This window comes from Kogia breviceps, chromosome 1 (genome assembly GCF_026419965.1).
Source record: "Kogia breviceps isolate mKogBre1 chromosome 1, mKogBre1 haplotype 1, whole genome shotgun sequence".
Classification (NCBI taxonomy): domain Eukaryota; kingdom Metazoa; phylum Chordata; class Mammalia; order Artiodactyla; family Physeteridae; genus Kogia; species Kogia breviceps.
The window spans coordinates 171894229-171918117 of NC_081310.1; the positions used below are offsets into that span (position 1 = coordinate 171894229).

Consider the following 23889-nt stretch of genomic DNA (forward strand, 5'->3'; position numbering starts at 1 on the left):
CCACCCTACCCAGGGTTAGGCCTAGAGTATACAGGGGCTCTGGCCTGACAGGTGGCCCCTCCCATATGCTGCTGGCCATTAGTGCCCATGCATGACAAGGGCTCACCCAACCCACAGAGAAGGTCATGCTCTGTCCCCAACCACCCCCCTCCCAACCAACCTTGGCAAGAACCACGGTACCATGCAAACAGTAGAGTCTACTGGACCGTGATTTAAGATCCTAGCTCTATCACTTAAGGAAAAAAAAAAAAAAATTGTATTGAGCACTTACTGTGTGCCAGCCCCTATGCTACCCTCCCGACACACTTGAGCTCATCTAATCCTCACAACAATTAAGCAAGATAGGTGTGATCCTTATTTTATACTTGGCTGAAGCAGAATAAATTGGCTAAGTGCTCAGGCTGTAGAATGAAACAGAGCTGGGTTCAAATCCGAGCTCCTCCACTCACAGTGTGACCTTGGGCAAGTCACTGCAGCTCTCTGAGTCTCTGCTTCCTCCTCTGTAATGAGAAGATAAGACAGCCACTGCCTTTGATCCTGCTGACAATCAAAGGAGATAATGGATAAAAGTGCCTGCAGCCTTCAATCAAGGTTGGGGGGGGGCCTGCCCTTCCTGCCTTATCTCACCGGCTTCCCTGCCAAGGTTTGCAGGCTGGGACTGGTCTTCCCCATGGTGCGAGGCACAGGGCTGGGCACAGCTGGCACACACAGACTATTGCTACTAATTAGCAGATTCTCCCAAGGCCTTGATTGCAGAGAGCACTCCCTGTCCCAGATCATCCAAGCAGGGGATCCCCGCCCTGGGCAGCACCAGGGGGAACACCTCTGGAAGGAGGACGCTTCCTGCCTCCAAGCTTCCTCCTTGTTTTAGAAGCCCTCACCAGGCTAGACCAGGTGTCCTAATATGAACCCCAGATCCTGTCCTTGGGCTCCTAGGGTCTGAGTTCCTACCTAGAAAGCCTGACTGGCACCCTGGCTTGTCTAGGACCATGGCCACCTAGAGACCCACGAGTCACGCACCCCAGTGCCTGGCGCTCTGACCCTGCCCCAGCCCCTTTGCTGGACCCTGCCTTATGCGGACAAACAGCCTCCACTCATACCAGCTGCCCAAATCACCCATTCCAGAATCCCAAGCTCCAGTCTGCCCACTCAACCCCCCAGCTGCCATCCACCTCTCCACAGCTGTCACTTTCACCCCATCCAGCAGCCCCCAACGCATGCACACTCAGAGCCTGCAGCCGGTCCACACTAACCATGCCCTCTGCAGGGCCCTGAAGCCTGGCAGAAAAATCACCGAGGCACTTTGACATTAATCAAAGACATTCATAAATAAATATGTGTAAATCATATGCAAACCAAGGTAGGAATTTACATCTTTCACTGCTGAGTAAGCATCTCCGAGCACCAGGGATGCTGCCTGCAGCTCAAGAGGTTTGGGACAAGAGCCCTCCCCTCTAGGGGTCCACTGAATGATCCTAGATGTCTCATCTGAGATTCTTGAACTTTCAAGCTGGAAGCATCAACCCCTGTTTATTGATTGTCTAGTACATGCCAGGCATTATACATACTACAGGCATTCAATGAGATAACATGCAAAGTACTTAGAATGGTACCTGGCACCTACCTAGCAAGCACCCAATATACATGGGCTATTATCATTAATATCTCTCAGTTTCTTCATTTGTAAAATGAGAATAAGAGTTGCACCTAATTCATAGTGTTTTGGTGAGGATGCAATGTGGAAACCCAGGTAGAAGCACATAGCACAATTCCTGCACATAGTAAGCACTCAATAACTCTTAGCAATTTTATTAAATAGTGTGTGCCCATGCAAACAAGTTCTGGAAAGATATAGCCAATAGGAATAGTTAAGAGAGAGGACGAAGAGAGATGAACAGAGGACTTCCACTTTCTGTTTCAGATATTTGAGGCAAAGAATTTGACAAATGAGCTTGTATGGCTTTCACCAGCAGCAAGAACAAGAAAGCTATTTCTATTTGGTGGAATAAAAGCCACCAAGGCAGAGACCACGTCCTGGGAGCATCCACTTCTCAGCCACCTCCTCACCGTTCTGCACGCCTCCCTACTCAGCCTCTGTCCCCAGATGCTCTCCTCAGAACCTGGCCAGGGAGAGCAGTTTGCTCTGGGCACGGTGTTTATATTAACAACACCTTATGTGACTTTTCCTCTCTGGCAGGACCAGTAAGCCCAGGAACTCTGAAACTTCTCCAACAAGCTAGGCCAGGTCTCCATTCTCCCACCTGCCCTCAGGGAATGGGCCTGGACCCGGGTAAAGGTCTTCTTTCTTAGGTATGGTCCCATCCCCAGAGCCCACAGAGAGGCCATTAGGTCTGGATTCATTACTGCTCCCCGAGCATCACTTCTCTTTCCTGCTCCTGTCAGGAGCATATGTACCAAATCTTTAGATTCTATATGTCTTCATCCTGGTTGCAGATAGAGAATGAAATGAGATGGAAATGAGATGACAGAGGTACAACCATGTGATCATCCAACAGCCCTTTCTTACTGGTACCACCACAGGCCAGGAATTGGGCTGGGTGCTGGGGAGACAAAGATGAACCAGAGTCAGCTACCCCCGGGAGCTGACAGTCCCATGGGAGAGACAGATATACAAAGGGCAATGACAGTGCAGGCCCACAAATGCTAACACAGAGGTGGTCTTCACAATACATTGTGGAAGCAGGGCAGAGGTCGTGGCTTAGTCTAGAGAAGGAGTGAAAAAAATTCCCAGAGCGGGTGACCCTTGAACTAGGACTTGAAGGATGTGATGGGAGGATTGGTGGGGGGAGGGGGAGGGCGAGAAAGACATTCCAAGGAGAGGGAGCTGAGTGCACAAAGGTAGGGAATCATTAGGTCCTGGTGTGTTTGTGGGAAAGAAGCTCTGCGCTGCTGGCTCAGGGCAGAGGCAGGAACAGGGCCAGAGGGGCTCTGGGCCTGATAATATATACGATCGGGAGCAAGGGAAGGCTTCTCAGGAGGCAAGTGACATGTCTGAGTTGTGTCCTGGGGGAGCACTCTGATTTGATTCAACGAAGGGACTGGAGGAGGGGAAGAACGGTCCTAGACCAGTCTTAGATTTTATAACCTATCCACTCCCTTATTCTTTTAATTTCGCTTTCCTGGAGTCCCTGGGGTGCAGGCTTTGGTTGTCCCTTGAGGTATCCAGAGCAAGCAGGCCAATGGGCCTACAGAAGGAGGTAAACTGAGGCACTCTACAGAAGAGCCCTTCCCTGGTAGAAATGAGAGCAGGGACATGAGTCTGGCATATACTCTGTTCTCAGCCACAAACCAAAGTTGAGACTCGAGGGTGATTTTTATCTGCCATGACAAGTCCACCCCCATGCTCAGACAGGTATTGTTCTGGGCTCAGCAGACATCTCCAAGTCAGACAGATGTCCAGAGCTCAAACAGACATTGCCCCCAGGCCAGGAAGATGTTGCACCAGGCCCAGACAGATGCCATGCCAGGTTCAGACACATGTCCTGGGCCCAGACAAAAGCTGTCCTGGGGCCAGATAATGTTCTGGGCTCAGCCAGGTGTCCCAGCCTCAAACAGATGTTGTCTCCAGCCCAGACAGATGCTACCCTAAGCTCAGACAGATGTCTGACACCAGAGATATATAAAGATGCTAAGAGGTCCCTGGGAAAATATAATTCCTAAATCCTCCTTTGCCACTTCCGCCCTCCACCTGCTACTCTCAAGAAAGCCGAGGAAGGACAGCACTGAGCCCAGCCAACTCTCTCCAGACCCTCCCAACTTGTAACAGCCAAAGAGCTATATCATTCTGTCTTTCCCTCGACTCCAGGCTAGCCTGCTGCATGGAGGGGAGGGGGAGGCACATGAACAGAAGTACAGGGCATCTGCGCCATCTGTGGCGTGGTAGATAGTGGTGCCCAGGCTACCCAAGCTGACTCTGTATGGAGACAGGGGACTGGGGGGGGGGGTCAGAGCTGATGCAAAGATCAGGCCCAGTTAGTCTTACCTCAAACCCCACACTCTGGAACTGGAGGGGAGAAGTCCTGTGACCACATCCGCATACTCACGTACCTTGACCAATACCCTAGGAATGTCATTACTGGGTCATTTGAAAATAATGATTGCTCCAAAGCTGGGCTGCACTAAACTAGGGAGAAAGACAGGGATTAGGAGGCTGGCCTGGTGTGGACATTAAGTGGGAGTGAATCCCATTCATCAGCTTGGTCCTGGCTGGAAGAATGACCTTCTCTCCCCAACAGCCGCCATAGAGGCGTCATGGACCAGGAAGGAAAAAGAGCTTTCCCATCACCTCCAAACAGCTCCCATCAAGAACTAGAGTTGTGTGTACTGTAGCTTTGCAGAAGCTGGGGGTTCAGAATCCTGGGTTTTCCCGGTCCATGGGTGGACGAGGCATAGCCACTAGACCTGGGGTGGCAGGGTGAGAGGCGTTACGGTGAGAGCCTGGCCTCCCCATCTCCCCATCTGCCATAAGGGGCCTCATGCTAGTCTCTTCCAGCCGGGAGTTCCAAGAGACAGCAGCTCATGAATATGTAAATAGTCCATCAGCCATGCCCCCTCCCACAGGTGAAGTTGAGACCTCCCTCCAGTTCTACCTACTCTCCCTCAAGAGCTTCCTGGAGGCTGAGGAAGGTGAGGTGTGGTCTTTAAAACCACTCTTAAAGTGAAGCACTGTCTGATACGATTACAAACACTAATGCACACATATTAATACAAACCAAGCACAAGCACCCAAACACAAGCACTGAAACTCTTACGGGCATCTGTAAAGTAAGAACAGGAATTCACGCAAGCAAGCTAACCTACAGTCACCCACCGATACAAGCACACCAAGCCCCCAACACACTACTGTAAACACTGATGCACACAAACACAAGGGAACTCCCCTCTCTCCCTTCCCCCCTACCTGAGCTATCCACCCTCCAACCCTTGGTTGGGCCAGAGTCAGCACCAGGCCCAGGAAGGCACCTCCCCTGTCTAACAATGGTGACAAGAACTTAAATCATCACTCGCTGCTCCCATCCCACCCTGTGGTGTTGAATTTTGCAGCCATCCAGATAAAAAGTGTGTTTTTAAAAAAAAAAAGAGAGAGAGAGAAACTCAAACCCAGCCCCAGCCTTTCAGAGTGATTAATCCTCGCTAATGATTTACCGATTTGCAGGGAGCGTGTTCTGCATAACCGGATTGTGGGCATTAGCACCAGCTCAGAGGCTGCCATTCTGCTAAAAATGAGAGTAAATTTTAAGAGCAACTGACCACCCCTCATCTGAGTATTCTACTGATGCACTGGGAGGATCCCCACACCACACATAGACCTAGGGGGCCGAGGCAGGCGCAAAAATACAAGGAAAGGTTCATTCCTAAGAGATATTCCACCTTTCATCCTTCCTTCCCTTCCCCAAGTCTGAGAGATAGGGAACCTTAAATCAAATGAGACTGCTTCTTTCTCCTCAGCCAAAGACAGCCATGCCTCTCCTACCTCTCTGCTCTTCTATGCTAGGCTCTTTTGAGCACTGGAAGGACAAAAGAGGTAGGACACCTAGAACGGCTGAGTTTAGAGGGAGAGAGGTGGGGGATTGAGAGCTCAGAATAGTGATCACATCCCTTGTGGGAGAGCTCTCTGGGTGGTGGTGAGCGCTATGAATCTGTCTAGCTGGCACCAGCCTGCACAGAGGGAGTGGATGCGCCTACCCAGGCTGGAATCTGCAGCAGCCAGGACCCTGACAGACTCTTCCAGTCAAAAACACGTTCCAGCCCAGAACAAGCAGGTTATGGGCGTGGTCACTCCTGACACCGCTCAGCAAGAACTGGTTGGGGGAACAGGCAGGTTCTGTTCCTGCTCACACAGCCTCTTACTCACCCCTAGCAGCCAGGGAGGAAAACCAAGCCATGCTTCCCCTCTCCGAGTTTCCATCGGGGCAGTGATCTCACCCCGCCTTCACAAGAACCCAGCAGAGACCATCCTGCCCAGCTTACAGATGAGGACACTGAGGTTCACAGAGATCGGGAGGCTGAGACTGGTCCAGTGTCATCCAGCAGGCCTGAGTCTGAGTCAAGATGGAACCCAGGACCCTTGACACCCTGAAAACACAGGATCTGGGGCATAAGAAGACTGGCAGAAGGGAAAAGAAGTGGGCTGAGTGCTGCCCGCATCCCGCCCCCCTTCCAGCCCAGCCTGCCTCAGACAAAGACTTCAAGCCCACGCACACTGGAGGGCATCCTAGGACACGAGCTCCTCTAGCAGCCCTCCCCACGGGCCCGATCTCTCCTCTCTTTAGCTCCGCTCAGCACTCCTGACTTGTGAGGAATCCAGGTGGAGTGTCTTGGAGCCGGTCTTCCCGCAACACTGAAAAAGCCTTGGGTTTGCGGCTGCATCTCCTCTCAGTGCTGCCCTGGACTCCGAGGACCCACTGCCCCACGCACAAGACAGCAGCAGGGGCCCAGAGTCCAAAGCGCGAAAGCAGCCGGAACCAGGTGCCTCCTCTTCCTCCCAAATCTCATTCAGTGCGCCACTATATAGGCTTGCCTGTCTGGGGTGTGCATCTGGAATATTACAGTGCATGTGTGGCTGCAGTGCAGCTGATAGCAAGTGTGGTCAGACTCTAGAGGCCGCGTCTGAACTTCTCAGGGGGGAGTGTGAATGTAGATGGCGGGGGTTTGTGTCTGTGACTTGAGACTTTGCACAGAGAATGTGAGGCTTGTGTAGCTGCAGTTCAGCCCCACCGAGCCTCCCCCTGCAGCCCCTCCAGCTCAGAGATCCCCCACAGCGAGGGCCCCATCTGCCGGAGGCTCGGTGACCTGTGTCAAATGAGCAGGCGCTCGGTCACACTCCAGAGCCTGGAGGAGGTCTCGCCACTCTGGGAAAGCCCGGCCAGCTCCTGGCCTGGGGGCAGGCTGGGCAGGGGCCCCTGCTGGGGATGGAGGCCGGGGAGCCTCTGAGACTGGCGGCGGCCTGGCTGGGAGCTGCCCTCCGCAGACAAGGAGAGTGAAAAAAATATATATGAAAAGAAAGGGCTTTCCTGCTTCCTTCGAATGAGTGGGGCCACTGACTCGCATGGACTAAACTCAGGGCTGGGTACAGCCCCTTCATCTGCTTTCTGATCCGCTGTGCAGATGCGTTAGTTCCTACAGGATCTAGGTGTCTGTGGGATGTGTGGGGTGGGCCTCTTTGTGCACTGGGTGGGAGAGTGTGTGCTCATGTTTGTGAACACACAAGGGTGTGCCCATCTGTGTGAATTGGCGTGCCAACTGAGAGCCTCCATGCTTGTCACCCGAAGGGCCTGAAGGTCCCCTCTATGTCTATGTTGCTAAAGGAATGCCTACTTGAGCTGACTTCAGCCTCTGCATGGGTTCTGCGAATGTTCCTGTTGAGACACATGCCTGTATTTATCATTGGGTGTTGATTTGTGTGACTCTGAATATCCAACCTAATGATGGGAGTCCATGTGTTCCTATTATGAATCCGAATGTTCGTCTCCAGGCTAAATTTCACGTGTGTATCTGCAGGTTTATGCATTTGTGTGTGTGTGTGTGTGTGTGTGTGTGTGTGTGTGTGTGTGTGTGTGAATGCACATCTGTTCATTTGCCTAAACCATTCTGTGTCTGCATTGGTCAGCTGGCTGTCTGACTCCCGTGTTCTGGGTTTTCTCTGTGGTCTATGAGGGTAGGGCTCCTGGAGAGAGGAGATGTTCTGTAACAGGTGTCTCTGCCAATGGCCATGTCATAGCCCCCAGTGTCCCACCCAGAATCTCTAGGGGCAAAAGTAAAGGGGATGTCGAGACTTCCTAGGGAACACTTAACTCTCAAATATAAGAAAATTGTGACTCAAGACCAAACCCATATCATTGTAGGGGATCTAAAACTTCCAAAGCAGAGAAAGGAATGTTATCCTTTCCTAGTTCACATTGTTGTTCACCCCAGAGCAGCATCTCATATTAAGAGGGGGCATCTAAATTACATGTTTTGTTTCATCCTTGCAGCTGCAGAGCAAACCTGAGAAGCAGGCCTTACTGTCCTCATTTTAAGATAAAGAAACTGAGGCTCCAACAGGCAAAGCAAAGGCCGGGGTGCTGAAGGGAGGTAATGGGATATTAGGACTGAGATTTGCTAGTTGAAAGGCTGGCAACCTAGGAGCCTGTCTTTGCTGCAGCCACCCCTCAATTCAGCACAGACCTGGGGAACTCAGCTTCAAGAGTGCCAGCTGACCAGAGAGCTCTCCCTGTGAGCGCTCTCTGCTGTGACGGCCAAAGCCGCTGCCTCCACACTCTTCCCATCCCACAGCCACAGGGAGAATGATGGGGAGTGTGGGACCTCCATGCATTCTTTGCCTTCGGACAAGCCTCAGTTCCTTCAGCTGTGCAATGGGAGAACAATCCCAGCACTCACTCTCGGGCCTGAGAGCGGCAGGTAACGTGATGAATAAAAAGCATTTGGTAAAGCACCCATTGCTCATGATGACCGTTCCAAACAACACCTGTCCACTGTCCAGACGTTTCCCTTCCTCTGACAGAAACTGAGACAGGTTCATAGACTCACAGACCATCAGAACTGGAAGGGAGTTTACCAGAGAGGTCACCTGGTCCAAACCTCCAGAACCCCACTCTACAGATGAGCAAGCTGAGATTTAGTTAGAGAGGGGGAGTAACCTGTTCATTCATGGGACACTAACAATAGAAACAACGAGAGTGAAAGTCCTTTCTGAGCCCTTTTCACTCACGTTGTCTTGTACGACCCTCTGACTTACCTTAGTGAGACAGGTGTGTGCTGTGCTGCTTATGGTACTGTTATTCACAATTTACAGGTAGAAGAACCAAGCCCTAGAAGACTGGGCCAGAGTTATTCTTGCCCAGGAAAACAGTGGCAGGTCCAGGTTGGAAACCCAAGCTTCAATGTCACACAGGTCTGGTTAGGGCTGGTGTGAGAGGGGACTTCACTACAAGATTCCCAGCCTTGGTCCGACCTCCTGAGCCTGGGAGAGAGGCCAGGAAGGCGAGTGGACCAGGAAGTCCTGGGCTGCCTCAAGGTGACCACTTCCTGGGCCAGAGTCCAGGAAAGCCCAGCATCCCTAGCTAGGTTCAGACACAGGGCTCCATCACAGCTCTTGCAGTGGGAGTGGTACCTAAAGACTCTGCTCAGGACAGTGGCCAGTGGCCACCCCATCCCTTGGGGGCTAGCCAGAGGCTGGTCCTAGGGCGTTTAGGGCCTGGATGAGCACAGTCTGTGCCCAAGGATGACCCTTGTCACTGTTGACTCTGCCCCAGTCACCCCCACTGCGGCTGCCCCCTGAGCCCCCCCATCACCCTTCTTCACACACTGAGGCTTTATTCCACAGTCCTGACTTGCCAGTAGGGCCTTAGCTGGGCCCCCAGCTCGGTCCTCCAATCTGGGCCCCCGGGGCCCTGGAATCTATGAATCCATTGGAGGCAAGATCGAGGATAGAAAAGAAGTGAACTGGCAGCTGGAAGACTCCCCAAGAGCCAAGCCTCAGGGTGGGGAAGACATGGAGGCTACAGCTCATTCCACTCATCTTCCAGCCAGCATGGCACAGAAGAGCTGATGCTGGGGTCCAACTCCACTCAGGATCCTTCAGGGAGTCCTCATAGACCTGGGGGATGAGTACGTAAGCCAACCGCATGCCGCACCTTTCCAACAAGACCTCTTCAGTCCCAGTTCCCTTTTCAGCAGCCCCAGGCAAGTGGGTTAAACTCCAGCCCAGGGCTCCCTGCAAGGCTGGACAGCTCCCAGCCTGCACGCCGGATTTCTGAGGCACCAGCGCCCTTCCCCATATCCACGCCACTCCTCACCTAGAGCAAGTTTCCCCGGGGCGTGACCCCGCCATGACCCAGGCCAATGAGCCGGGCAGGCAGGAAGGAGAAGGAGCGAGGGGGTGGCGTGGGTCAGATACCCGTGGGCCCAGTGTGTCCACCATTCCTGTCGGCGGTGCTTTCCCGGAGCCACGGTCTCCACCTCGAGATCCTCTCACTCAGGAACCTCGGAATCGGCCTGTACAGGAGCTCCCGTCTCCCCGCAGCATCGCCGACGCCGGCCGTTCCGGCCCCGAGCCACCCGCGAGGTACTCACCTGGGCCGCGGCGCCCGGGAGAAGGAGAGCCCGTGAGAGGCGTGAAGTCGGGGCCGGTCCGACTCTGCCCGCGCCCGACGCTCTCTCAGGGCGGCGGAGGTCGACGGAGTTGCGCTGGGTGGTCTAGAGGGTGAAGAGGGAAAACGAGACGGGCCGGGGAGGAGCGCAGAGGAGAGCTCCGTGCCCGCTGGAAGTCGCGGGAGGCGAGGCGGGCGAGGTGAGCAGCCGCGCCGCAACCGAGCCGGGGACCCGCGCCGCCTGCCGCTCGCAGCCGCCGAGACCCACGGGAATCCCGGCCCGCCGGCAGCGGCACGGCGGAAGGAGGAGCGCGGGGCTGAGCTGCTTCTCGGAACCCGAGCGCCTCCCGGAGCCCGCCATCCCCGCCACCGCCTCTGGCCACCCGGGCGGGTGACCGGCGGGAATTTTGCTCGCTTGGAGCGTGGGACCCGCCGGGCTCGGAGTCTCCAGCGCCGGGGGAAAGTGGGGCCCACGCAGCCAGGACGAGAGGGGGGTGCGGTCCCAGTGCCACCCCCGCGCCACTCCCCACGTGGCGGCCGCGCCCCCGGGGCGTGAGCGTTTACGCGGAAGGTAGGGGGGCTGTGAATGAAGCCCCAGCGGCCAATCAGCATGGTCGGCGCGCGGGACCCCAGGAGTGAGGCCCAATGGCGAGCTCTGGGCGGCTGGGCCGGGCGGCAGGCGGGCAGGGGGGGCGGGGGCCGGGGCCGGGGGGCGGGAGGCGGCTCCGCTGGCAGCCAATGGGCGGCGGGTGGGGTGGGGCTCCGGAGCGCTGAGCTGGTCGGGCTTTAAGCCGGCGGAGCACGGCGGCGGGGCCCGCAGACGGAGCGGAGCGGCGGCGGCGGCGCGGCGCGGGGCGCGGGGCGGCATGGCCACCACCGCGCAGTACTTGCCGCGGGGCCCCGGCGGCGGAGCCGGGGGCACGGGACCGCTTATGCATCCGGATGCCGCGGCGGCAGCGGCAGCGGCGGCGGCAGCCGAGCGGCTGCACGCGGGGGCCGCGTACCGCGAAGTGCAGAAGCTGATGCACCACGAGTGGCTGGGCGCGGGCGCGGGCCACCCCGTGGGCCTAGCGCACCCGCAGTGGCTACCCACGGGAGGAGGCGGCGGCGGCGACTGGGCCGGCGGCCCGCACCTGGAACACGGCAAGGCGGGCGGCGGTAGCGCCGGCCGAGCCGACGACGGTGGCGGCGGCGGCGGTTTCCACGCGCGCCTGGTGCACCAAGGGGCGGCCCACGCGGGCGCGGCATGGGCGCAGGGCGGCACGGCACACCACTTGGGCCCGGCCATGTCGCCGTCGCCGGGGGCCGGCGGGGGCCACCAGCCCCAACCGCTCGGGCTGTACGCGCAGGCGGCCTACCCGGGGGGCGGCGGCAGCGGCCTGGCCGGAATGCTGGCGGCGGGCGGCGGCGGCGCGGGGCCGGGCCTGCACCACGCGCTGCACGAGGACGGCCACGAGGCTCAGCTGGAGCCGTCGCCTCCGCCGCACCTGGGCGCCCACGGACACGCACACGGACATGCACACGCCGGCGGCCTGCACGCGGCAGCGGCGCACCTGCACCCGGGCGCGGGCGGCGGTGGCTCGTCGGTGGGCGAGCACTCGGACGAGGACGCGCCCAGCTCGGACGACCTGGAGCAGTTCGCCAAGCAGTTCAAGCAGCGGCGCATCAAGCTGGGCTTCACGCAGGCCGACGTGGGGCTGGCGCTGGGCACGCTGTACGGTAACGTGTTCTCGCAGACCACCATCTGCCGCTTCGAGGCCCTGCAGCTGAGCTTCAAGAACATGTGCAAGCTCAAGCCGCTGCTCAACAAGTGGCTGGAGGAGACCGACTCGTCCAGCGGCAGCCCCACCAACATGGACAAGATCGCGGCGCAGGGCCGCAAGCGCAAGAAGCGCACGTCCATCGAGGTGGGGGTCAAAGGCGCGCTCGAGAGCCACTTTCTCAAGTGCCCCAAGCCCTCGGCGCACGAGATCACAGGCTTGGCCGACAGCCTGCAGCTGGAGAAGGAGGTGGTGCGCGTCTGGTTCTGCAACCGGCGGCAGAAGGAGAAGCGCATGACCCCGGCGGCTGGCGCCGGCCACCCGCCCATGGACGACGTGTACGCACCCGGCGAGCTGGGGCCGGGCGGGGGCGGTGCATCGCCGCCCTCGGCGCCCCCGCCGGCCGCGCTGCACCACCACCACCACACACTGCCCGGCTCAGTGCAGTGACCCCGCGGGCCGGGCCCCCCGCCGGTGCGCGGCGAGGCGCCGCGCGGCCTGAACTCTTTTTGTTCGGTTGCTTTGGATTTTACAAAAAGCCCAGAAACTTTCGAATAAAACCAAACATCCGGACGACCCTCTCCTGCGAGCGGCGAAGACGGCCGATAGGCTGCGTCGCCCGAGCCCCGAGAGAGAGGAGCGAAGATCCGGAACGCGCCAACTCACCCCGGGCATCCTGCCCGCCGCCTGCTCCCTGCCCCCAACCCCTCGACGACCCCCGCCCCTGCCCCCCCGGGCTGTTCGGGGCCGGATCCCGGCAGCGGCCTCCCCACAGCGACAGGTAACGCGGTACGGGGTTAGGGATTACCCGGGAGAGAGGACGGAGAGAGGAGAGTTCCCCATCCCTCTCCCCGGCGCGGATTCTCGAGCCTGAGGGTCGAGGGTGGGGGACTGTCACTTTATTCGCTCCACGCCTCTTCTCTCCCATAAGGATGCGCCCCATCCCCCTTACCTTTTCTCCGGGCTTGGTTTTTTACAGTTTTTATTTATTCACGGAGCCTCTCGGCTCCTGGGGTCCTTCTAACTCCGCCCGCGCCCTTAATTTAAATCGCTGTATACTGTATTTATCGGGGCCCCGGAGGGGAGGCCGCGAGAGCCGCGTCTGTGTATAAAAGCAGGAAATAGCCAAAGCTTTAATCTAGCCTAATTTATTTTTTCCCCTTACCTTCCCCTACCCTACCCCCAAAAAGCAAAATAAAACAAAAAACAAACAAAAAAGAAAAACTAACAACAAAAAAAATTCGAGTGTTCATTTTTCGTTTCGTTTTATCCGAGCTCCGGCTCGGTTCCCGGCCACGCTGGAGGGGTCTGCGCTCCCACGCACACGCAGATGGGAAGGGGCTTCTGCCCGGCTGTAGACCGACCACCGCACAGCAGGGCCCCCACTCCCCGCGGGGCCCTGACCTCCCGGCCACAAACAAACGAAACTTGGAAAAGTTGGAGATATTTTTTAACCAGCTGTAGAAATAAGCCGTTCCCTGAGAACCTTCTGCCTGAGTCCCTGCAGCTTCTGTCCGCTCCCTTTCAGCCCCCTGGGATGCGGGATGCTGGAGGAGGCCTGCAGAGAAATTCCCCAAATTTGGGGTGAGGTGGGAACCATGTAAATATGTGAGATATGTACACACTGGTGGGGAGAAAGAAACATTTTGTGCTTGGTTTTTATTTTTGGTTTTCCGGGTTGCCCTCCCTCCCCATACTAAAGGATTTTGTACACCCACTAATCCGAAAAAGATATTTTAATATGATTTCCAGATTTCTGATCCATCTCTATTTATTTTCTGGATGTGTTTGGAGCTTCCCCCTTCTCCATTTCTTGTTCTGTTTGTTACCGTTTGAATTTAAATTTTGTTATTTTATTTTTATTATTTTTTGGAACAATGTTTTGGTGCATTCTCTTTGTATCTTTATTGCAAAAAAAATAATAATAATGTAGACTGGGAAGTTCCCTTTATATTTATGTTATAGTAAATATTTTATTACTCACATAAACATGTACCCCAGGGCTGTGTCCTGTCCTCTTTACTACTAGGGCTGGGTTGGTTTGTGGGTGATGGGATGGGATACCCCGACTCACCTCCCCCAAAGTTCGGGCCTCACTCTCTTGGAGGAAGGTGACCACACAGACCTTCCAGGCCAGTATCGGTGCTGCTTGTTACTTGGGCAGCGGTTGGGCCCCTGCCTCAGATGAGTGAGGTTAGGGAAGATGAAGCTACCTCATGTCACCACCCCCCCGCCCCCCGCCCATAAACAGACTATCCTGGGACCAGACCAGGGCCTAAGACACTGCAGACACCACACTGAATTTGGATCGGTCATTCCTCAGGCACAACTCTGCTTTTCTGGGCCAAGGAAGAAGCCTGCCTCTCTCGACCTGGACCACCAGCCGGGCATCTTTGTATTCCCCACCCCTGACTTTGCACTCCCCGGGTGGGATCCAGGCCAACTTCATCATTCTGGGTCTTGGGGCAGTTGGAAGCCAAGTCAGTCCCCACCAGCCCACCCCAGCTGGCTTTCCACCTACAAACAAACGGTACCCAAACCTGCCTGGATCCACTGGGAGTTCTAACAGCTTAGACAGGGGTCCTGGGGAAGTTGAGTGGCCTGGGGAGGGACCCCCGCCAGTTTGCGTGGGCAAAGCTGGTCCTACTTCTATGCAAACAAATGACCTGCCGCAACTTCTCTTGGGGAGGAGTGGGGGCAAGAAGAGCTGTGCCACCAGAAAGCCCTGGCATCACCTTTCCAGGGATGGGTCCCCAAGGGAACCCCCACTCCCCAGGGAGTGATGCTTCTGCCTATAGGAGGCCTCCCGGGCTGTGCAGTCATGACCTGGGGAGGGAAGCAGACATTCTCAGACATCCCCCTGTCAAGCCTTAAACACAGCCTGCCCTCCTCCCCAGAGTCAGGATGGTGGAGGCAGCTCTGGGTTTCAGGGCCAAAGCCACAGACTGTGTCCCAGTCAAGCTCTTTCTCCTTTAGAACAACTCCTCTTAAAAATACTAATCGAACGGCTCTTCCTGTTTCCTCCGTAGATGCAGTTTCTCCCTTCTCAGGAGAAACCACGTGAGGTTTCTGTCACTCTTCGTGGAGACAAAGCTTGAAGGCACAAGCTGGGGAGAAAGTTGTGTCCCTAGTGAGGGTATGTGTGTGGCCCCCTCCCACCAGGGAAGTTGTCCAAGCCCAGGCCTGTGAGAGGCCTTGGCTCCAGCCGGCAATATCTTGGGCGCCCAGAGAGGTGCTCCCAGACGCCCAAGTTGGCTGTCTCAGGCGGGCTGGGGCCTCAGGATGACTTGTTCGATGCTGAGGGTTCCAGGTGACACCCTGGGCTCTGCCCCTCAATGTCAGGAGAGAGTTGAGAGAGTTGTCTGTGCAGAGGCCACCAACCAGAGGCCACCATGGTTTTCATTTCAAAGGCTCAGCCTCTTGCTGCCTTTTTTTTTTTTTTTTCTCCCTCCTTAAGTCCAGCCTAGTAAGTGATTAGCCCTGCAGTTGGCACCCGTGTCCCAGCCATTCCATATTCCCCAAACCGGCAGGCCAGGGAGCCTCTCCAGGCTTCTTACAAAGGAGGCTGGAAACTTTACCTGCCAGTTGGGTGACACTGTGATCGGGAGCTGCTGGTCACCCCACCTAGGCCTCTCATTTCCTGCTCCACTAACTACGGAACTTCGAAGTAGCCCCACACTTCCCCACACTCCCTCCTTGTTTCGTCCTTCCTGGATTTGTCCCAGCCTCAGGGCCCTGAAATGGAAGCGAATGTAGCTCAGAGCTCCCTGCCGCCTGAGCCGCAGCAGGACTGGAGGTTGGAAAGGGCGGCCAGGCAGACGGGGGCCCTTCCCTGCCCTCTGCCTGCAGCTGACACCCATTGATTGATTGATTTCCTAATTGTCTGCTTAACCCTGTCCAAGAGGGTGGATTTATTATTTAAGCAAGTCAACTCAAAAACAGCAAAACAATGTGGCCCCCAAGATCTAGCAGCAGCTGAGGAGTAGAACAAAAAGATGAAAAAAAAGTGAGAAAGAGGACGGAAGAAAATCTCTTCCACTTGGCGAGTATTTTGCTTAATGAGACACCAGCCTGGGACAGCTACCCAGTAACCCAACCCTTGGTCACAGAAGGCCCCAGGGGGCTCCTTCCCCTAGTCGCCAGCCTGGGATGATGGTAGGAAACACAGCACATCTTACTGTATAAGAAAGAAGCCATAGGAAATATGGAGAAATATCTTTCCCTGGAGTCTTACTCCCTGGATAAAATAGAGTTTAGGAATGGCAGTCGGCTGTGAGCTTGACTGTGGATTTTTCCATCCTATGTGTATGTTGATCTACCTGATCACTCCTGAGAGCTTGAAACTGCCTTTCGTCCAAGAGAGCCAGCTGTCCCTAGCATTGACCTCCCACGAAGCCCAAGCTTTCCCTAACAGATGTGGGATTTTCTCATCCCATCTCCCTCCCCTTCTCATTGGAACAAAATTATTTTCTAAGATCATGCAACCACAGATTCTGGTAGCTGGAGAGAGCATCCCTCTCCCCATGTGAGCCTCTCTGTGTTGGTGTACAAACGTGTGCATGTGCCACTGTGCCTGCAAATCCATAGCTGCTCCCAGACATAGGAGGGGGGAAGGAAAGTCCATGCTACATTGCCGATGCTTTGAGCTGGGACATTTGCAGGGTGGGGGGTGGCTAAAATGGGAAGAAGGAAGGCGGCCACTGTGGTCGCCTGTGATCATCAAGGCACACCTGGATGGTGCCTGGCCCTGAACTTGAAGGACGCCTGTATTCCCCACCACCACGTGCCCCAGGAAGTTGCACTGGCATCAATGTTGCATAGCTTAGGACCTGTGCAATCATCCCTTCACCCCAAGACTCAACTGGGTGTCCACAGGACTAGCTGACCCCCACCACAACTGCCCACTTAGGGCTCTTTAGAATTGAGCCTCCTCTGGAGAGGCTCTGGGCCATCATCGGGGAAGGTCAAGCCCCTAGTGACACACCCAGGCCCAGGCTTTCCCCAGCAGGGCTGGAGCTCCAGAAAAGAGACCTACCTGAGCAGGGGGAGGAGCAAGAGGAGGCTGGTTACTTGGTCTGGTGGCTACCCCCAAGCTTAGGGAGGGGGATTCACCCGGGGCCTCTGGCTTAGTGACCAGAGCCTGAGGAGCTGTCAATCCTGTCCCTGCTCCACATATGTGAAGGCCTTGGAGTTAGTGTTTGGCCCTCCATTCTGGGCTCCCCTTGCTGCTTGGGAGGCCTCCGTGTGGGAGGACTGCCCTCTATTGGTCCCTGAGCTGGGACATGGCAGCAGTCACCAGGGCCACCTCACAGCTGAGCCTACCCCCAAAATCAGCATCAAGCTGGCTACTCTACAGAGGGTAGAGCAGAGGCAACTTTCGCCTCCAGTGGAAGCGGTCCTGTTTCACAAGCACAGGCTTGCCCGTGACCCTTCCTTCCCCATCTACTACCCCGCCTGTTTCCACAGCCATTCTCGGAAAGTCTCCATCACAGCTACCTCCTCTGTCTCTGCCCCACTCACACCTGTCGTTACCACTCCTCCTCTCAGCCAACGAACCCCGATGCACACTCTACCAGCTCGCTCGCTCACACGTGCTGACACTCTCGGGCACACCCGTGCCACCGTCTGGCCAGCTTCGCGGCCTTTGACACCGAGTTTTCCAGAGTCTCTGGGTACCTGCACCTGTGCTATTTGATTTGCCACACGCAGCATCCTTTCCATCCCTTGGCAGGGTCCCTTCCTCTCAGGATTTCCAAGCACTCACCCCACTTTCCAAACACATCCCCGACCATCATTGTTCCCAGCTCCCCCCAGATCTCGCCTGCTCCCTTCAGATAATTAAAGTTAGGCTGTGTGTTTGTATGTATGTGTGATCTTATTTTTTAAACACACACCCCCACACATACATATGCGTGTATATATACAAACACACACAGCAATTAGAACTATCCATTCCTGCCATCGTCTCTCCTGTGCTAAAAACGTGTCCCCACGTCGCCACACCATGAACCCAGCATCATGTAGCCACGGGCTCCTGATCTCTCTCTCTCTCTCTCTTTCTCTCTTTCTCTCTCTCTCTCTCTCTCTCTCTCTCTCTCACACACACACACACACACACACACACTGACACTTTCACACACACACCCCCAGCTCCCTCCCTGGTGTTTCTCCAGGGGCATGACCTCCCACCCACCTCCAGGGCATCTGAATGGGCCCTCAGAAGAGCCAAGTACCAGGAGGGCTCTGCCTCAACGGCCCCCCACGCACACACACCCCCAGTGGACATGTCTCTGGCTGAGCCTGACCAGGGTGGGTCTGGGTATTATTAGGCTGCAGAGACAGCACGGAGGCATATGGTCTCGTACACAAGAAATAATGTTCATGTTAAATCAGACCTCATGCATAATGCATGGTGCCTGATCTCACATTATTTTGGGTGTTCGTCAAAATCAGTGTTCTTTCTTGTGAGGGCTCCTGAAAGGAAGGGGAAAGGGCGTTTGCTAATTGCACCCGCAGCCTGGACCAGGGAGCCGAACCATGCCCTGGGAGCCTCCCTCTGGCCCCACGAGTGGGTCTCATCCCTCTGTCCCTCTGTCTGTCCACGTGGAAGGAGGGGCTGACTCGGGTTTGGAGCAGGCGTGAGGCCTCGTGTTATTTTTATTTCTCTTCTCTCGGCTCTCTTGTCCCCGGAGGGTTCTGGGGAATAGCAGTGGCTTGTCGTCCGCACACCCGATTCATTTGCCGTTTTATGAACTCCCCTTTGATTCATTGCCTCCCTAAGTCAATGATTCACTCCTGATGGCTTTTCAGAAATCCTTCTTCAAAGGCTCCAGATTATTCAGCTCTTAGCAGGAGCAGACTGTGACCCTGCACTGCTACTGCCCTCCCTGCTTACGGTTGGAAATTGACACCATCCTTGCCTTTCCCCAGGGCTGGCCAGCCTGGAGAGGAGGAAGTGCTCCCTCCATGCAGAAGCTGCTAGAGTTGACCTCAGCAGCTCATGGACAGACCTGGCCCTCTGGCAAAGCTCCTTCCTGCCACTGTGGGTTACCTGCCTTTTCCCATTGTCATCAAAATCCCTGGGGATGCTCTCTATGTCTCAGGAGAGGCAGAGAGCAGAATAGTGAAGCACAGAGGCTGTGGGACCAGAAAGATCTGGATACAAATCCTGGCTCCACCTCTAATCAGCTGTGTGTCTTTAGGCCAGCTCCTTACCCTTTCTGTGCCTCAGTTTTCTGGTACGGTGACAATGGCAGTCCCTACATCATAGCGCTATTTTGAGGATTAAGGGACATGAGGTACACAGAGTGCTCAGTATAAGTAGGTGATGGATGAATGAAAACTGTTTTACTATGGGGCCTGGGTAGGGCATTGTACAAAAGCAAGGGAACAGGGAAGAAAACCAAAATGTAATGAACTTTTACATAGATCCCACTCCGCCCAAGGCACTCTGACATAATACTTATCCGTGCTCTGACTTTGTACTTTATTTTCTTTCTCTCACATTAACTATTCCTATTTTGCAGTTGGGGAAACTGCTGCCCAGAGAGTTTGAGTGACCTATCCAAGGCAGCGAGACTAGTTAATTATAAAACCTGGAATAAAACCCATTTTATCTGACACACAGGTCCATGTTATTTTTATACTCCCTGCTGGGGTGAACAGCAGTGTCCAGTGCTTGGGGCATGTGCCCAAAGCGGAGGGGGTTCTAGAACTCAGGACTGGGCCAGGGAGAGAAGTAGGGACCAAGGGTATTAGAGCTAATTAGATCTGCCCCCTTCTCCACCACCGTGCGATCAGGTTAATCCCATGAGACTCAGGGAAGTTGGATGAATCACCAAGGTCAGGAAGCCTTCCTGATGTGTCGATTCAGAGCACTGCGCACTGAGAAGCTAAGAATGCGGACCCTGGCATCTGCCCAGGCTTGCATCCTGGCCTCGCCACCTCCTACCCATGGGACCTTGGGCAAGCTTCTTTCCTCATCTGTCAAAAGAAGACAGTGACAGTACCTGCCTGGTAGGATTGCTGTGAGGATTAGATGAGAGATGATATACATAAACACTTAGAAGAGAGCCTGGCATAATGTAAGTGCACATTAAATATTAGCTATAAAATCAACTTTATATGTACAATATATATTATTGTATAATTGCTGGGGCTGAAGCAGTGCAGAAAAATAATGCTAATGCTTTTTCTACCCCCAGAATTATTTTTCTTCATTCTCAAAACCATTCTGGGAAGAAAAGTTCAAGCTCTCCATTCCCAGGTCACAGATGAGGAAACGGAGGCCCAAGGATTTTGAGGGACTTGCCCAAAATGACCCAGAAAATTAGGCAGGTGCAATCTTCTAGCCTGTTCCCCCCATCTGACTCTTTGTGGCAACCCCATGCCCCCAGTAATGTGCTCTGAGCCTCTTCTAAGTACTAAGGCTCTGTGCTGGGTTCTGGGAAGACAGCACCCAGAGGGTCAGGGAAGTCCCCACAGACAATGGTACCATTAAGCTAGGTCATGAAGAATGCGTGAGGGGTTGCCTCTGGGCCTCCTAGCTCAGGGCCTGATCCCAAGGAGATAAAACCACTCAGCCCCAATGCCCTCAGACCCCACTAGTTCCCCCTTCCTGAGCCTTCATGCCTCTTCCTGCCCTGCTCAGGACCCTTCCACACACCCACTTTGATCCCAACACAGAAGATCCAACTCAGGGTCAAGGCCCCTCGACCCCGCGCAGCCACCCACCATGACACTAATCTAACTGTAGATTCCTTCACGTCCCAACTCCTGCTTCTACTGCAACCCTGCCCAGAGGTTGACCACCAAACCATGCCACAGGGCATCCCAGCTTAAAAGGCAGGGGCCAGGTACCTGGCTCCAGGCCTCACTCTACTGTTTATCTTTAGTATGACCCAAGTTGGGTCATTTGTCATCTCTGGACCGCAATATATGAAATGGGCGTTCCCTCGTTTACCTACATCCATCCTACGTCCATCCATTCGTCCATTCACCAACCACCCATGCAACCATCCATTCACCCATCTACCCACCCATCCTCTCATCCATTCATCCATGTACCTCTTCAACCACCCACCCATCCATTTACCCAACCACTCACAATCCATCCACTCATCCAATCATATAATTTAACAGACCCTATGCTGAGAAGCAGGAACAGACCAGTCCCCCTGTCTTTAAAACGCTCCTGGGTTAGCCTCTTCCCTTTCCTACCTCTCAGTCATATAGAGTAGGCATGTGAGAGCCCAAGGGAGATCATTGTTTGGGAGGAAACAATGAAATCTACTGTTACATCTATGAATCTTTTGTGTCAGAGCACTGGGAACCTCCATGCCCCACTCATTTCTTCAGGGCCCTACAGAAGATGTAGTCAGTATAGCCTTTGCATGGCCCAAGGACTCCCCTTAGCTCTAAATTCTCATTCCAGGGATGCCAGGTATTGACCTAAACTAGAGAAATTTCAAAGCAAGTGAGGGAGAGAAAGGAGCTTGTGGATATAACTTTTGCCAAGGCTGAAGATCACCACTGGAGCTCAGTTTTTCTACCAGAAATGGCAGCAGTATCTCAGCACCAGAGAGATATGGGGAAATGTTCTGGACCCAGGCCTGTCCCCACCTAGCTGTGTGACATTGAGTAAGTCCCTGCTATTCTCTGGACTTCAATTTCCTCACCAGTGGGGTATGGGGGGTGGTCTACGGGTCCTCCCAGCTCTGAGGTGGTCCCTCTCCATCCTCACTTCCCTTCCAGCCTGGGTGGGCCTGCCCCTCTGACAATGGGGCCTCTCTGACCAGCCCACACATGAGGAGGAGTACAAGATGACGTGGCTGGTGTCCACAGCCCTGAGTCCTCTGGCTATTCAACCCCGCCCTCTCCTGACACAAACAACCCTCAGTCACCTCCCCCTCCCACCCCCCAGAATCTGGGCATAGCTGGGGCTTGCTATGCCCTGGTCACCCCATGAATCACCCCTCTATGGTCCCCGGGGGAGTGGTCCAGGGAGCATCCTACGCCCCATGCGGGGTGAGGGCCAGAATTGCGGCCCTCAAGCAGGCAGTGTCCACAGGAACAATGGAGGCCTGTGGCTGGTAGCCGGAATGCAGCCATTGTCCTGCCCTGGCCCCCAACCCCAAGGCCTCAGGTCCCCAGGCCGGGCAGGCTGGCGTGGGTCGGTGCATCAGGCACTCGTGTGCTGCTTCCCCTCTTTGGGCAGGCGAGCTGGTGGGCCGCTGGGCCAGAGCCCACCTCCACACCCCAGCTCACAAAGGATCCCATGCACAGGGTGAGGAGAAGAGAGACAGGACCCAAGGAAGCCAAGCCGTCCTCGGACCCACCCATCCCTAGGGTACTTGGAGCAGACTCAGAGAAGGGGCCTCGCAGCTCCAAGACCCAAGCTATACATCACAGTGGGGAGGGGGACCACATTAGAATAATGCAGGATTAGAGTGGGGTTGCTATAGCGACGTATTAGGGCAATACATCTAGGGAGCCCGGCCCCTTGGTGATGTATGACTCTGCTCAGCTGAGGGGAGCAGGGGGAGGGGACATTCCCGCCCCTCCGAGGGGAAAGCAGACACCAAACATGCTCTTCATTGGGGGAGAACATCTGCCTTGGACTCCAAAAACAGGCTTCTCGGAATCCTGTCAAAACGGAGAGAGATGCCCTGCCAATCCAATCTCCAACAACCCCACTGGGGTCCACGCTCAACTCAGCTTCAACTTCAGATCCCAACTCCAGCCTCTGCCTCAGCCTCTGTCTCAGCCTCTGTGCCCCACGCCAACCTCAGCCCCAGCCTCCATCCCAGCCCCTCCAGGCTCTCTCCTTTCTGCTTCAGTGCTGAGGACCATTCCCATACTAGCTCCCCAGCATCCAGTGGGGTCAGTAGGACTATATGAGGGTAGAGGAGGGGCAAAGAAGGAGGGAGGGAGGGAGGAGCACCCAGAAATACCCATCAACCAAACCATCAAAAATGTTAATTTGAGAGAAGCCTGGAGAAAAAGGCTGAGGGCACCCATGCTGTCCCCTTCTCACCCACAGGCCTCCCCAAGCCAGCATCGGGGCACCCCACCCCCATCTTATCCCAGATCTGGGAATTTAACTTCCTTCTATATACTCCCAGGGCCACAGCTGGGGTATTAGGGTGGACTAGCCCTAGAGTGAAACTTGAATGAGGCTCCCAACAAAGGAGACCATGCTAAAATATTTTCATGTGATATTTGTAATATTGTGACAAAGTCAGACCATGAGATCCCTTTCAAAGTGCTATATCAAGTTATTTGTACTGCTTTCCCCATCTCAGAGCCCCCCCCCCCACCAGCCATGCTCAACCCTCTGGGGACTTTGGGAAAAGAGTCTCTTGAGATAACCTGCTTGGCTATATCCACCTTGATGAGAAGAGGCAGGAGAGATAACCCCTTCCAAGAATCACAGGAGCAAGGGAAGGATAAATTAGGAGGTTGGAATTAACATATACACATTACTGTACATAAAATAGATAATCAACAAGGACCTACTTACTGTATAGCACAGGGAACTATACTCAATAATCTGTAATAACCTATATGGGAAAAGAATCTGAAAAAGAATAGATATATGAATATATGTATAACTAAATCACTTTGTTGCACACCTGAAACTAACACAACATTGTAAATCAACAATACTCCAAAATAAAATTTAAAATTTTTTTAGAAAAGAAAATGCTTTAGGACCTTTCCTAGCTCCTCAAAAAAAACAAAAACAAAAAAAAAAACAGTCATAAGTGCAAATATAACCCTATCCCCCATCTCTCTGTATCTTGACTTTCCATCTGTGTTCACATGACTGCATATAACTCTCATTTTGTGTGTGCCTCCTCACTGAATGGTATATTTTAGTTAATTCAATCAATTACAATAATTACACAACGCCCCCCAAATTCTTCCTTTTTCCTTTTGAAAGTAACACTCTGGCCCTGTGCTGGGGAGTGGGGTGTGGGGGGGTTCCTGCCCCAACTGGAAGATGCTGACCTCGA

The 23889-nt window shown here is 54.7% G+C and overlaps 1 protein-coding gene and 1 long non-coding RNA gene across 2 annotated transcripts in view; one reads left to right on the plus strand and one right to left on the minus strand.

Moving 5' to 3' along the window:
* Window positions 1-10433, minus strand: part of LOC131766908 (uncharacterized) — a 161747-nt gene extending 151314 nt beyond the window's left edge. Inside the window, exon 1 of the long non-coding RNA XR_010836457.1 lies at window positions 10096-10433. This is a non-coding gene — a long non-coding RNA (uncharacterized lncRNA). The remainder of the gene's footprint in view (window positions 1-10095) is intronic.
* Window positions 10434-10978: 545 nt separating this feature from the next.
* POU3F1 (POU class 3 homeobox 1) lies at window positions 10979-13775 on the plus strand. The gene has a single exon (XM_059081444.2). The coding sequence runs from the start codon at window positions 10979-10981 to the stop codon at window positions 12320-12322; it is 1344 nt and encodes a 447-aa protein (XP_058937427.1). The 3' UTR covers window positions 12323-13775.
* The last annotated feature ends 10114 nt before the right edge of the window (window positions 13776-23889 follow it).